The 15814-nt window shown below is 46.6% G+C and overlaps 1 protein-coding gene across 1 annotated transcript in view; it reads left to right on the top strand.

The window, feature by feature from the left end:
• The window catches only part of KIAA1755 (KIAA1755 ortholog), a 38865-nt gene extending 29864 nt beyond the window's left edge, over nucleotides 1–9001 (top strand). Inside the window, exons 13-14 of the mRNA XM_006874737.1 lie at nucleotides 593–814; nucleotides 8270–9001. Of these exons, the coding sequence (XP_006874799.1) occupies nucleotides 593–814; nucleotides 8270–9001 (954 nt within the window). The remainder of the gene's footprint in view (nucleotides 1–592; nucleotides 815–8269) is intronic.
• Nucleotides 9002–15814: the final 6813 nt, after the last annotated feature.

Here is a 15814-nt window from a genome sequence, read left to right as displayed (position 1 = left end):
GGGGTTATTCAAATGGTTACACACTCAACTAACTGAAAGGTTGTGAAAGGTTGGTGGTTGGAGCCTACCCCGAGGTAACGTCAGAAAAAAGGTCTGGTGATCATCTTCTGAAAGGTCATAGTCTTGAAAATCCTACAGAGCACAGTTTTACTCTGCACACATGGGGTCGCCGTAAGTCAAATCAGCTGGACAGCACACCCTAGTCCTGCTAAGTCAGCCTCAGGGAGCAGGGGTGGAATCTGTATGTTTGATGTGTTGGTCCCTGTTGCTGAGTGATTCCGCCTCTGGCTGAGCCCTTAGGGAGCTCCCAGGCCAATGGGAAGACCAACCAACCAGTTGTGATAAAGCAGGTCCCAGCTCATGGCTACCCCTTAGGTGTCAGAATAGAAGAGGGCTCCAGCCGGCTTTCCGTGGCTGATTTTCAGAAATAGGCCTTTCTTCCCAGACACCTGTGGGTGGATTCATCGCATAGGTGCCCTCATCTCACAGAGGCCCCTGGCCACTCAATAGCTGGACAGTGGAAGGGTATTGACCTCTGCAGGAGCCCCAGCCTAGGCGAGAGTTGAGTGGACACCCCCTTCTCCCCACGCAGGCGCAGTACCGCCGTGGCCTCGCACTGTCCAAGCAGGCGGCGCGGCTGGGAGCGGTGGCTGGAGGGGTCAGCGAGGCAGACAAAGCAGGGTTCCCAGAGATGGCGGCCTTTGCCACCACCTTGCGGGCCTTCCAAGCTAAGCTGACCCACTTCTACATGGCGGCGGAGCGGCAGCGCACAGACCTGGAGACGCTACTGCACCTCCACCGCTTCTGCAAGAAGGTGAGCCTGTGGCCTCAGGCAAACACCCCCGGGCTGGGGTGCGGTAGGAGCAAGGAGGGGCCGCACTCTTCGCTAGGCTCTGGACATGATTCATCCTCTAACACCCGGGCACCACAGCTCCGTGAGGGGAAGGAGCATTACCCACACTTTCCAGAAGGGAAAACGAGGCTTGAGAGATTAAGTCACCCTCCTAAACTTGGTTCAGCTGACCCCTGACCCCAGCTTGTCCCTACACTAGGCAGCTTCTTAGCCACCAGGATGAAGGATCTTCAGGTACCACCTGCTTCTTATATGAGAAGGTTTCAAAAAGTTTGTGGGAAAATTCAATTATCTTTCAATTCCTCCTTGGAATTGGGGTGGTAGCCTGGACCTTCCCAGAATACCATCAAAGCTGTGACGTTCTTCACACACATTGATCTCTGCAGGCAGCTTTAGGGGGTCAGGATCACCCCAGAAAGTTCCAGGCCAAGGACTTGCATCTCATCCCAACCTCTGTTGCAGAGTTAGGGAAATGGTTCAGAGAGGGGCCTACACTAAGTCAGAGTCACAAAGCAAGCCAATGGCAGACTAGCATTCTACTGTTCTTTCCGCCACCTTGTGTCCTGGACTAGGTAGGTAGCAGGAGCTGAGGAAGGAGGGATGGGTCCAAAGGCTGCTCTGAACACCCTCAGAACAGAAGTCTCAGACAGAGTTTGGTAAGGAGAAGGGGGTGACCCTACTGTGTATGTGAGGGATGATGTTGGGGTGGGAGGCAAGAAGAACTCTACTTTGCATCTGTCCTCTTTTGGCAACTCAGTGCAGCAACACCGATCAACCTTGTTTTACAGATAAGGAAACTGAGGCCCAGAGAGGGGAATGACCTTGCTTGAGACTATAGAACTGGAGAGTAGAGCTGGGATTTGAACACAGATGTGTCCGTGTTCTAGAAACTGCCTTATGTCCTTCTCTAGAAAGAGAAGTGGAAATGGCAGCAGATTCCTATGTTGAATTTAAGCAGACATGAAAATGAGGATGGTGTTAATGACAATGAAGATGATGAGATAAGGGGGTACCACATTACTGAGTGCATCTTCAGTGTCAATAAATGCTCTACACACCTTACCTGATTTCATGTTCATTGCAGCTTTATGAGGAAGAAGGATCAACATTGTTCCCATGATACAGATGAGGAAACAGAGGTCCCAAGTGACTTGTTTAAGGTCCCCGAGAGGGTTGATGATCAAGCAGGGCCTGACTGAAGAGCCCCACCCCTCCTAAATCCATGCAGGCAAGCCCCTCATTATTCTGAAAGGAAAACTGAGACTGGGACAACTGTGACCCAACTGGGACAAGCACCCACACCACTGGCCCGAATTCAGTACCCTCAGCTGCCCCTTGCACTTGTCAACAAGGACCGTGCATGGGAAGAGCCTAACTCTAGCTGTCAAACTGGCCCATTACGAAGACAGAGAACACAGGATGCTTCTGAGGTTGACTCGTGCCTCAGAGGACAGGCCACTCTGTGTCTGTCTGGGGCATCAGGCAACTTGAGGAACAGCCAGGATGCAGATGTGAGCACCAACAGCCACAGAGATCTCTCTCCTTCCCAATTATACGGGTGTCCGAGGGTGAGGTGGAAGTAGAGTCTTTGACCTAAGTCAGGGCTCCTCTGGGCCTCGGCTCCTGGTCTGTAATCATAATAATGACAATAATTGCTGATACTTACGTGGTTCTTATGTACCAACCCTGCCCTAGTCATTACTCACATTGTCTGATTGTCACATTAACCCTATGAGGCAGATACTATTATTACTCCCATTTCCCACATGAGAGAACACAGAGAGGTCAGATAACTCACTCAGGGTCACACAGCCAGAAAGTGGCAGAGCTAAGACCCAAAACCCAGACTATTTGGCTTCAGTGCCAGTCTAGCCGAGTAATGAGAGAATTAAATATAAGTGATCCCCTGGCACAGGGTTTTGCTCAACTTTGGAATGATTATTATTAACATCAATAATAATAAAAGAAAGAGTAGTAATGTCTGAAGAGCTAGGAACATCTGGAAGCTTCTCTCCCTTGCTCGCTAATTTCAGCTAATAACCCACCTCTCTCCAGGCTTTTTAAAAATATGGAATTACTATTATAAGGATTCCTGGTGGCAATGTAGGGTAAGCACTGAACTGCTAACCACGAAGTCAGCCACTACGAACTATGACCCACCAGCCACTCCTTGGGAGACAGATAAGGCTTTCTGTTCTTATAAAGATTTACAGCCTCAGAAACCATACAGGGTTGCTATGAGTCAGAACCAACTTGATGGCAATTTGTTGGAATTTTAGAGTTTATGACTAATATGGCTGTTATTTTTTTTCTAAATACTATTTTATTGCATTTTTTTATGAAAATACGCACAGCAAAAGCGGTTCCCTCCCATTCAACAATTACTTCTTTAGTGGCATTAGTTACCTTCTTACTATTGCAGTTTGTTTTTATAAAAGTTGAATAATTATAATGAAGCCATCAACGCAGATCTACCATGGCTACCATGATCAGCACCCCATCTGTATTTGCTGGGATCTCATTATCATTTAAAACTTTGTTTTGTTTTGTTGTTGAGAATATATGCAGCAATTCAACTCTACTGTTTCTACATGTACAGCTCAGAGGCCTTGATGGCATTCCTCGAGTTGTACAAACGTTCTCATCCTCCGTTTCTCAGTTGTCCCTCCCCCTTTAACAGAAACTCACAGCCTCTGAATGTCCCTGTCTAATCTTCAGAGTTGCTGTTGTCACTCTGATCCCATGTAGATCGTTCTTAAAAGGGCATAATGCTCAAGGCAGACATTTTTTACTCGCTAAGTTAAACTCTTATTTGGTTTTAAGAAGACTACATGAGATATTTGTGGTGTAAAATTTTAAAGTTTATCTCAGGCTTCATCCATCCCTTCTGGCTCCAGAAAATCTGGAGTTGATGAGAATTTGAAATTCTGTTTTGCCTTTTCCCCCTTTGATCAGCATTCTTCTATAGACTCTTGGATCAAAATGTTCAGTAACGATAGTCAGTGTACCATCCAGTTCTTTAGGTTTCATGGCAAATGGAGCAGTTGTTCATGGAGGTAAGTAGCCACACACTCTATTTCCTCCTCCCATCCCTGCCTCTCCTTCCTTTGTTGTGTCAGGCAAGTAGAGACCAGCTGTTGTGCCTTAGATGACTGCTTGCAAGCTTTTCAGGCACTAACCACAACTAAGGACTTCTGGTAGCATAGTGGTTACGAGTCAGGCTGCTAACCTCAAGATCAGCAGCTTGAAATTACCAGCAATCCTGAAGGAGAAAGATGAGGCTTTTTGCTCCTGTAAAGATTTATAGCTCCAGAAACAGGGTCACTGTGAGTCAGAACCGACTCCACAGCATACCACTGCCACCACCATACACAACTAAGAGGTAGAACAGAAGCACTGAGCTTAATATTAGGCCAGTTAAGTGGGATGTCCTATGAAACCATGACCCTACACCTCCAAACCAAGTAACTAAATCTCCTGAGGTTTTTGGTTGTAGATAAGCAAACTCAACAGCTACTCATTTTTGTTGTTGTAAATATATCAATCATACATCTTTTTATAGGCATATAGCTTATTGACAGCAATGATAATAATTGGCTATGCAGTCCTACCCTTAATCAGTGTGAGTTTGTCCATCATTCCCCTTCCTCCTGCCCCTGGTTGTTGTTCAGTGCTATCGAGTAGGTTCCAACTCATAACGATCCTGCATAGGGTTACGGAGGGTTTTAAAAAAATCTTTGTGGGAGCAGAAAGCCTCATCTTTCTTCCATAGGGCAGCTGGTGGGCTTGAACCACCAACCATGTGATTTGAAGTCCAGTGCTTATTGTTTGTTGTTTTTGTTGAATGCCGTTGAGTCGATTCCGTCCCATAGCGACCCGTATATGGTTTCCAAGAAGTGACTGGTGAGCTTGAACCACTCACCTTGAGATTCAAATGACTTTGCAGTCCAGCGCATTAGCCCACAGTGCTACACAGGACGCCAGTGCTTATTGTAACCGCTAATAAACTCTAGTCTCTATAGATTTACCTTTCATTGTCTTTTTATAGATGACTTCATATAATATTTGTCCTTTTGTGATTGACTTATTTCACGCAACGTACATTCTGTCTTCATGTATGCAGTATGTATCAAGACTGTTCCTTATCTCACTGTGCGTATGTATCACATTTTGTTTATCCATTCATCTGTTGATGGACATTTAGGTTATTAGTTCCAACATTTGACTATTGTGAACGGTGCTACAATGAACATTAGTGTACAAGTCTCTGAGTCTCTGCCTTCAAGTCTTGGGTATATACCTAGGAGTGGAATTGCTGGTCACGTGGTAATTCTACTTTTAGCTTTTCTAGGAACTGCCACACTGCTTTCCATGACTGTACCATTTTGTATTTATATCAGCAATGAATGGAGTTTTGGTCTGGTGCTGTAGGATAACCTAACTAACCACAAGGTCAGTGGTTCAAACCCACCAGCTGTTCCTTGGGAACCTCATACAGGGTCACTATGAGTTGGAGCCAACTCGATGTTGTGTAACAACAACATCAGTAATGTCTAAGGAATCCAGTTTCCCTCTTCCTCACCAACAGCTGCTATCTTCTCAGTGTCTAAACTGTGTTTAAACTTAGTCATCTTGTTGTTGTTGCTCAGTGCTGTCGAGTTGGTTCCAACTCATAGTGACCCTCTACAGAATTTCTGAGGCTGTAAATCTTTGTGGGAGCAGAAAGCTTCATCTTTCTCCATTGGAGCAGCTGGTGGGCTTGAACCAGTGGACTTTGCGGTTTGCAGTCCTGTGCTTTTCCTACAGAGCCACTGTGCTCCCACTAGCCATCTTGTTGTTGTTATTGTTAAGTGCTGTGGAGTGGGTTCCAACTCATTGCAACCCTGTATTGGGTGCCCAAGGAGTGGCTGGTGAGCTTGAACTGCCAACCTTGCAGTTCAAACCAGCCTTGTAGTATAGCACCACACCAGGACTGAAATGGTATCTCATTGTGCTTTTGAGTTGCATCTTTCTGATGGTTAACAATGCTGAGCATCTTTTTATGTGTTTGGTCGTCATCTGAATGTCCTCTTTGATGCATTTCTATCCAAGTCTTTGCTCATTTTATGATTGAGTTATTTGACTTTGTGTTGTTAAGTTGTCGAAGTTTTTATATGCTTTTTGCTAATTAGATTCTTACCAGATATATGGTTTCAGAAGATATTTGCCTACTCAGTACCTTGTGTATTCACTTTTTTTGGTAGTCTTTTGATGAGCAGAAGCTTTTAATTTCTATGAGGTTCCATTTATTGATTTTGTTTTTTATTTTATTGTTTGTATTTTTGTTATGTATTAGATAATCCATTGTTTAAAACTAGGCCCAATAGCGTTTTCCCTGCATTTTCTTCTAAGATTTTTATGATTGTAGTTTTCACATTTAAGTCCTTAAATCCATTTTGAATTTGGTTTTGTGTATGGTGTGAGGAATGGATTCTGTTTTGCTTTTCTGCCTGTGGAAATCCAATTGGCACCATTTATTGAAGACAGGCATTATTATTACTAACAGTAGGCATTGTAATAATGCCTCCAGGGTTAGGAGCATCTGGAAGCGTTCCCCTCGTACCTAGTTTCAGTCAATTTTCTCCCCATTAACCTCACCTGAGTAAACCAAGTTTGTTCCAGCCCAGAGGCTTTTGCATATGCTGTTCCCTCAGCCTGGACTGCTCTTCCATTTGACTGGGTGTTGTCTTAGTTCAACTCTCAACTCATAAGGTGGGAGCCCTGGTGTGGCGTTGTAAAATGGGCACTGGATTGCTAACCATAGGTTATTGGTTCAAATCCACCAGCCACTCCTCAGAAATCCTATACAGGGTCACTATAAGTGGGTGCCAACTCATCAGCACTTAGCAACAACAACAAGTGCTCACCTGTCCCCTCTCAGAGAGGTCTTTCCAGCACCCCTCTGGCCCTATCCAAAGCAGCCAGCCATTCCCCATTTTCTCCTACCAGGCTGTTCATGGTGATGGGAAATTATCCTGTTGCTTCATCGCTTGCTTGTTTCTGTCCCTCTCACCCTGTGAGGTGAGCCCGACTTGTTCCCCAGCTGTGCCCCATGTCCAATGCCGGATCAGCACACACACCATGCACAGTAAAGGCACTGAGGTGGCGATGGAGCTGGAGTGGAGAGTAGGCAGAGGAAGGGATGGGAGGGCATGGGCAAAGTGACCAGTGGGAGTAGCATTCCCAAATGTGAGACCCCAGCCCCACCCCCTCTGACAGCCAGCAGGCACCTGGTCTGTGCTCTTCTCCTCTCTGGCCCTAAATTGAATCCTTACAAGGGGTTGGAGAGCCTGACCTGGAAGATTCAGACAGACAGGACAGCTCAGCCTGTGCTGGTTCAGCCAGAGTGAGGAGCATGCAAGCCGCAGCTTTGGCACTAAATAATCATAACACGGTTGTGCCACTAACCGAGATTTATGGAGCCCTTTCCCGGCCATGAGCTCCGTGTGCTTCAGCGAATATGAAGCCATTTATCTAAAGACAAGTTCCCTTAATCCGCGGAAAGATGGTCTCCTCAGAGAAAATGGTTCTCCAATCCCCACAGCCTAACAGCTCGCTGTCGGGTTTAAATTAATGGAGAGAGAGATTATGTTTTTCACAAGCCTCTGGGACGTAGTTGGCTCCTTTGCAGTCTGCAGACATTTTGTGGGTGCAGCGGGAACAGGAAGAATCACAAAATGGGGGCAGCAGAGTGTGGGAGCTGACTCCTCCCCCCTCCAGGTGTGCTTGGGAGGGCTCTCCCCAAACCTGCACCAGATTCTGTACAAAGAAGTGTTGAGAAGACGCTTCTGGACGGCCAGACAGGTCTGAGTTCAAGTAGAAGCTTGCCCCTGACCTGCTGTGTGGCTGGGGCAAGTGGCTTCACCTCTCTGAGCTTCAGTTTCCTCCTGTGTCAGATGAGCTCTTTGTGCATAAAATGCATGGGGCCTGGCACACCCACACATTCAGTAAACATCAGCAATACAATTCTAGTAATGCAAGCTCAGATTCCAAATTTTCAGTTCTCAAAAGGATTCTTCATGATCCTCTAGTTCTACGACCCATTTTGCAGAAGGAGAAATTGAGTCCCAGAGAGGGCTAAGTCCTTGTTAGTGCCTATAGGTTTATTAGAAAATGCTGGGAGGTTCTGAGGATGCTGGGGCTTGTATGTGAACACCCCCTCACCCTCCATAAGGGAGGGAAACCTTTGTTATTGCCATCAGCATGAATCATGGCTAAACTGATGAGGGTCCTAACATTACTTGGTCACATCTAACTCAGTCAGGCAATAATTACTTGTCAGGCCCTCTCTGCCCAGAGAGGCACATCGTTCGCCTCATGGGTCCTCCAGGCTTCCGTGCCCAGTCTGAGCCTCACTTCTCTCTCTCTTGTCCCCAGATGTCCTGGTTCCACATGGACTGTCAGGATTTGATGACCCAGCTCAGGCTGGGCAAGGCCCAAGGGGCCAGTCCTGGGGACCAATGCCGCCTCCACCGCTACCTGCAGCGGCTGGCCTCCGAGTTCCCTGCTGAGAAGCTCACAGCCATGAGTCTGCAAGTGACCTCTCTGAGCTGGGCAGGCCTGGGCCGGGATCTGTGGGAAGAGGCCCAGAGCCAACATGAGGAGATCCGAACTCTCCTGAAGAAGGCGTTGGCCCACTGTCCCTGCCCAACAACTTCTGCCACCCACTCAGCACACGCAGAACTGAAAGGGGCATTTGCCAAGGTTCTGGGTCTGAATAGAGATGTCTTTTCAAGGGCAAGGCGGGACCCACTCCTGCAGGACTCACTGGGTGTGGAGCATCTGCCAAAATCCTCTTGGCTCTCTCAGGCCACCAGAAATGGGCAGAACAGAAATTTCCAGCCATGTCCTCCACCCAAAGAAGCGGGCCAGGCTGCAGAGGCTGATGAAGGCAACGGCCCCCATGAGCCCCTGGATGCTGCCCCTGAGTGTTCTCCTCCTATCTCCTCCTGCCAGCAGCCTCCCAGACAGCTGGACCTGAGCTCTCCCAGCCAGGTCCCTTGCCTGACTGGGGGCAGCTTCTCCTCAGAAGGAACAGACTCACATACATCTCTGGAGGACTCCCTCGAGACAAGTCCCGCTGCATCCCTCAAGCTGGCAGCCCTGTGAATTACGGCAGGCTCTGGGGGTAGCTGGGATGCAATGACTTTACAGAGGAAGTGGGGAGCCCTGGCCAATGCTGCGGAGGTGTGGCTGTTGAGCCCTGATTGTATGTTTGGCCTGTGCTGTGAGGATCATAATTGTGGACCTTCTTCCAGCTCCAGGAGACCCCAGAGACTGGATTCTCACACGTTTAGAAGAGTAAGGGTGTGTGTCAGGACCAGTATGCAATAAAGCACATGGTTGGCTCTCTAACTCTGGGTGTCATTATGGAATGAGGAGGTAGGACAGGCCCTTCCAAAGGTTGCACTCTCAGCAGGCCAAACACCATTTAGAGTTCAGGAATCTACCCAAGCTTTCCCTTTGACAAGAGGAGCAATGTTGCCCTCATACTGAATCCACACAGAGGTTGATTTGGGAGTGGCTTCTTGCCTTAGGGTTCCCATGGAAGTGGATTTTGAGACAAGGATTCAAGGGTAAGTTTATTTGGCAGTGTGGTCAAGTCTAGGGCTGCTGTGACAAAATACTGCCAAGGGGTGCCTTACAAGAAGAAAGAACTATTGTCTCAATGTTCTGGAAGCTATTAATCCACATTTCGGGTGTCGTCAAGGACATGCCCTCTCCGAAGTTTCTAGGGAAGGGGGCTGTCTTCTCTTGCCCAGCTCCTAGTAGCCCCAGGCATTCCTTGGCTTGTAGCTAATAACCCAGTTGTCACACTGCCATCTTCTGTCTGCCTGTCTCTGTGTCTCTTCTCTCTCATAGGACACAGCTCAGGTTAAACTAGGACCCACTACTCCAATATGACCTCATGTTAACTGATAATATCTTCAAAGACCCTATTTCCAAACAAAAGTCACTTCACAGGCATCAGATCTTCAACATAAATATGGTTTTGTTGTTGCTAAGTGTTGTTAAGTTCCAACTCATAGGGACCCTGTATAGGATTGCCAAGGTTTCATATCTTCACGGGAGCAGAAAGCCACATCTTTCTTCTGTGTGACATCTGACTGGAGAACACAGTTCAACCCATAACCAGTGGTGGTCCCAGTGACCTCTGGGGATGTGAAGGAGTGAGTCCGGGAAGTGAAGACAGCCAGTAAAGAGTGTCGTATCCATTGTGGGCAATGGGAGCTCAGTCCCACTGGGGGTCTCTGGGAAACAGAGTGGAACATGTCCCAGACTTCCAATCCAAGGGGCAAGGGGATGAAGTACTTCTCCACCAACTGCCATGAGTGAGTGGCTGAGGACTACTACCAGGTAGCAATAATTCCTCAGCACTCTACAGAAGGGCTTTAGCTGAGATATACCTACCTGCTGGAGCTGCCAGCACTAGAGTGAGCTGAAGGGGTAAGCATTCTCTGTGTTGCTTGGCTTCTCCACTGGGTGTTGTTGTTGTTGAAGGGTGCCATCGAGTCGATACCGACCCATAGCAACCTTATGCACAGCAGAACGAAACACTGCCCGATCCCGGGCCAACCTCACCACTGTTGCCACGCTTGAGTCCATCGATGCTGCCACTTGGCCTGTCTATCTCGTTGGGGGTCTTCCTCTTTTTCTCTGACCCTCCACCTTACCAAACAGGATATCCTTCTCCAGCAACTGATCCCTCCTGACAATATGTCCGAAGTATGAGAGACGAAGTTTGGTCATCTTGGCCTCCAAGGAGCACTCTAGCTGCACTTCTTCCAAAACGGACCTGTTGGTTCTTTTCGCAGCCCATGGTACTTTCAATATTCTCCTCCAACACCATAACTCAAAAGCATCAATTATTCTACAGTCTTCCTTATTCACTGTCCAGCTTTCACATGCATATGAGATCATTGAAAATACCATGGCTTGGGTCAGATACACCTTAGTCCTCAAGCTGACATCTTTGCTCTTCAATACTTTAAAAAGGTCTTGTGCAGCACATTTGCCTAATGCAATACGTCGTTTGATCTCTTGACTGCTGCTTCCATGAGTGTTGATAGTTGATCCAAGAAAAATGAAGTCCTTGACAACTTCAATCTTTTCTCCATTGATAAGAATTTCACTTATTGGTCCAGTGGTGAGGATTTTTGTTTTCTTTACATTGAGATGTAATCCATAATGAAGGCTGTGCTCTTAGATCTTCATCAGTAAATGTTTTAAGTCCTCTTCACTTTCAGCAAGCAAGGTTGTATCACCTGCATATCGCAGCTTGTTAATGAGTCTTCCTCTAATCCTGATGCCACGTTTTTCTTCATATGACCCAGTTTCTCAGATTATTTGCTCAACATACAGGTTGAATAAGTATGGTGAAAGAATACAACCTTGTCACACACTTTTTTTAAATTTTAAACCGTTCAATGTTCCCAGGTACAGATTCCTCATGAGCACAATTAAGTGTTCTGGAATACTCATACTTTGCAATGTTGTCCATAGCTTGTCATGAGCCACACAATCAAAACATTTTGTGTAGTCAATAAAGCACAGGTAAACATTTTTCTGGTATTCTCTGCTTTCAGCCAAGATCCATCGGACATCAGCAATGATATCCCTCGTTCCACAGCCTCTTCCAAATCCGGCTTGAACCTCTGGAAGTTCTCTGTCAATGTATGCTTGCAGCCGTTTCTGCATTACCTTTAGCAAAACTACTCTCAAGGGATATCAAAGAGATTGTCCGATGATTTCCGCATTCCATTGGGTCACCTTTCTTTGGAATGGGCACAAATACGGATCTCTTCCACTCATTCGGCCAGATAGTCATCTTCCAAAATTTCTTGGCAGAGATGAGTGAGTGCCTCCTGTGCCACCTCACTTTCTTGAAAGATTTCAATTTTTATTCCATCAATTCCTGGTGACTTGTTCTTTGCCAATTCCTTCAATGCACCTTGGACTTCCTCCTTTAGTATCATTGGATCTTGATCATATATGCTACCTCTTGAAATGGCTGAACATTAACCATTTCCATTTGGTACAGTGACTGTGTATTCCTTCCATCTTCTCTTGATGCTTCCTGCATCATTCAATAATTTGCCCAGAGAATCCTTCAATAACAAAAGTCGAGGCTTGAATTTTTTCTTCAGTTCCCCAGCTTGAGAAATGCTGAATGTGTTCTTCCTTTTTGGTTGTTCTGATTCATCTTTGCACATTTTGTTGTAATATTTGGCTTTATCTTCTCAAGCTGATCTTTGAATTTTTCTGTTCAGCTCTTGTACCTCCTCATTTCTTCCATTTGCTTTAGCATCTCTGTGCTGGAGATTAAGTTTCAGTGTCTTTTCTGACATCCATTTTGACCTTTTCTTTCTTTCTTGTCTTCTCAGTGACCTTTTGCTTCCTGTATGATGTTCTTGATGTCATCCCACAACTATTCTGGTCTTTAGTCTTTAGTGTTTGATGTATCAAATCTGTGCTTCAGATGATCTCTAAATTCAGGTGGGATCTATTCAAGGTCATATTTTGGCTCTTGTCGACTTGTTTTCATTTTCTTCAGCTTCAGTTTGAATTTGTATATGAGTAATTGATAGTCTGTTTTGCAGTCTGCCCCTGGCCTTGTTTTGACTGATGATATGGAGCTTTTCCATCGTCTCTTTCCACAGATATAGTCAATTTGATTTCTATGTATTCCATCTGGTGAGGTCCATGTGTATAGTCATCTCTTATGGTGTCTAAAGAAGGTATCTGAAATGAGCAAATCATTGGTTTTGTAGAATTCTATCATGTGTTCTCCAGCATCATTTCTATCACCAAGGCCTCATTTTCCAACTACTGATCCTTCCTCTTTGCCCCCAACCTTTGCATTCTAATCACCAGTAATGATCAATACATCTTGATTGCATGTTTGATCAAGTTCAGATTGAAGAAGTTGGTAGAATTCTTCTATTTCATCCTCACTGGCTTTAGTGATGGGTGTATAAATTTGAATAATAGTGGTATTAACTGGGCTTCCCTGTAGGCTCATGGATATTATCCTATCACAGACAGCGTTGTACCTTATGACTGATCTGGATATGTTCTTTTTGACAATGAATGCAACACCATTGCTCTTCAATTGTCATTTCTGACATAGTAAACCATGTGGTCATCAGATTAAAAATGGCCAATACCAGTCCATTTCAGCTCACTAATGCCTAAGATATTGATGTTTATGAGTTCCATTTCATTTTTGACAACTTTCAATTTTCCCAGATTCGTACTTTATACATTCCATGTTCTGATTTTCAATGGCTGTTTTTCTTCGTTTTGAGTTGTGCCCCATCAGCAAATGAAGGTCCCATGGGCTTTTCTCCCACAGGCTTTACTCCATTTGCATCATCACGGTCAAGTCTACTTTGAGGAGGCAGCTCTTCCCCAGTCGCATTTTGAGTACCTTCCAACCTGAGGGGCTCATTTCCTGGCACTATATCTGACAGTGTTTCTCTGCTATTCATAAGGTTTTCAGTGACTAAATATTCAGAAGTAGTTCGTCATTCTTTCTTCTTAGTCTGTCTTCATCTGGAAGCTCATCTGAAACCTGTCCACCATGGGTAACCCTGCTGGTATTTAAAATACCAGTGGCATAACTTTCAGAATCACAGCAACTCACAAGCCTCCACAGTACGACAAACTGACAGATGAGTGGTGGCCGTTTGGTTTTAAGTGGCAACTGTCACTTTAAATTTCTAGAAGGTCTGTGCACGTGCATAGTAGAACCCTCCAGGGGTGGGGGTGGGGTGCCCATTCGCTCAGACATTCCCGCTAGTCACCAGAATAGAGGTGCACAGACAGCGAGAGACCAATGAACAGATACAAAAAAAAAAAAAAAAAGAGAGAGAGAGAGAGAGAGAGAGAGAGAGAATGTCCACACTTGTATCTCCACAGTTCTATCAGGCATTCGTAGCTGTTCTGATCCTTCTCCCTCTTGGTCTCTCCCAAGATGGCAGCTCCAGGAGAAGCTTTGCGTCTTGAATTAGAAAGTGCTGGATTTCTTGATTTTGCTATAAATCCCCCTAGCTGTAAGCCTTCCAAGCTTCTAAATATTCCTTTATATGTGGTTCAGAGTTCTAGCACCATCCCTTGAGCCTGCTTGGTCCGGTATTCTGTGTTGTTGCTGATGGAGCTCTTCACTGCATGTCTACCGGATCCGCCTTCCTGTGACACTGGGTGTAGGACCCCAGTTTCAAGGAACTTCACCAAACCTTGTCCTTGCACTCAGGAGTGAGACACCACCCCCTCCAATATCCAATATCCTCTGCCCTGTTTCCCTCCCTCAGCTTCTGCTTCAGCTCTCCTCAGACACAGCTAGGGGCCGTATGTCAGCAGGCTTCTGCTGATGGTTGGGCCATTCTCAAACAGCAAAAGATAGGCGTTAGTGGGACAGAGCTTCTAGGAGGTAGCCATGCCCTTCACACTGCCCAACCTGACCCTGCCTCATCTCTGCCCTAGAATGCTTCACACCTGCCTTTTGGTAGGCCGGCCTGGGAATTTCCTGGCTCTGAGAAGACACTGGGGCTTTGTCCTGCCATAAATGAGGTGTGGAGGAGAGATACCTGGGAGGACACACAGAGCTCCTCAGGAACTACCTCAGCAGAGTATCACAGAAACCTCAACACCCAAAGGCCTTCAGGAATTTTCTAGGACTCAAGATTTCTCCAGAAGTGTGTGGGGCCTGCCTGTCTCAGAACCTTGAGTCCCACCCCACACCATTTGAATCAATCTTGGAGCTGGGGTGAGGGTGGCTGGAAGCTGCATCTGTAACAAACTGTGCAGGTGATTTCTCATGCAACTCAGCCGGTGGAGGTGTTGGTGAGAAACACTTGGGGGCTGAGAGTGCACCCCCTCCCCCAGCCAACTGTTTCCTCTGCCCCACCCCTCTCCCACCTTTGGTCTAGACCAGCCTGAGAACACAGGAGGTGTTTGATCAGCCCATCTCCACCTATGCCTGTCACTCAGAGGGGGGCCGCGCGAAGGCTCTTAAAATGTTGTTACCATGGCAACAGCAGCCAGCCAGTGGGGGCCAGAGGCAGGGAGCCAGGGAATCTGGGGTACAAGGATGGAAACTGACTTCTAAGAGGCCACAGCTGCTGCTGCGGAGGAAGGAGACTGAGAAGGGCAGTGAGGTGGTCTCAGAATCCTTGTGCATCGCTCTGTCTTCAGAAAGAATTCCACCCAACCACGTGTCTGCTTACAGCAATCCTTGAGGAGACAGAAGACAGAAAGGAAGTACAATAAAAATAACATAGTGTTTAATAACATTAATTGCTGTTAAGTGCCCTTGAGTCAGTTCTGACTCACAGGGACCCTGCGTAGGGTTCCCAGGGAGTGGCTGGTGAGTTTGAACCACTGACCTTACAGTTAGCAGCCCAGTGCTTATCCTACAGAGCCACACCAGGTGTCCATAGCCAGCATTTCTTTTGCCTCTTCCTTGTGCCTAACTGTGTGCTACAAAGGCTTTCACAGGGCTCGTTGGATTTGTCACACTAGCTTCATGAAGCCAGTACAATTTCACTCCATTTTACTAAGGAGAAAATTGAGGCTCAGAGAACTTTGGTGCCTTGCCCCAGTGTCACACAGTGGGTGGCACAGCGGGGACTGATGTTCACCCTCAATCAAACCTGGCTGGCTACTGGGCCTGCGGTACAGTTTCTGCAGTTTGGTCTCTTTGCAGTTTGGTCATTGCTGTTGGCCAGGGTCCTGCTCTAGCTTGGTTTGACCTCCAAGGCCTTACTGTAGACTGCCACACTGTAGACTGCTACACTGGATGAGAAAGAGCCTGAAGCCAGCAGTTGCTGAATCTCAGAGACCCTCAAACAGTAGGAGACGTCTGGCCAGCTCTGCTGTGATCCTTCTGTGCCTGCTCAGGCTGTTTCCTGGGCTGTGCCT

The sequence above is a fragment of the Chrysochloris asiatica genome, unplaced genomic scaffold (assembly GCF_000296735.1).
Source record: "Chrysochloris asiatica unplaced genomic scaffold, ChrAsi1.0 scaffold00296, whole genome shotgun sequence".
NCBI classification, from domain to species: domain Eukaryota; kingdom Metazoa; phylum Chordata; class Mammalia; order Afrosoricida; family Chrysochloridae; genus Chrysochloris; species Chrysochloris asiatica.
This window is presented reverse-complemented; position numbering and strand designations above follow the sequence as displayed.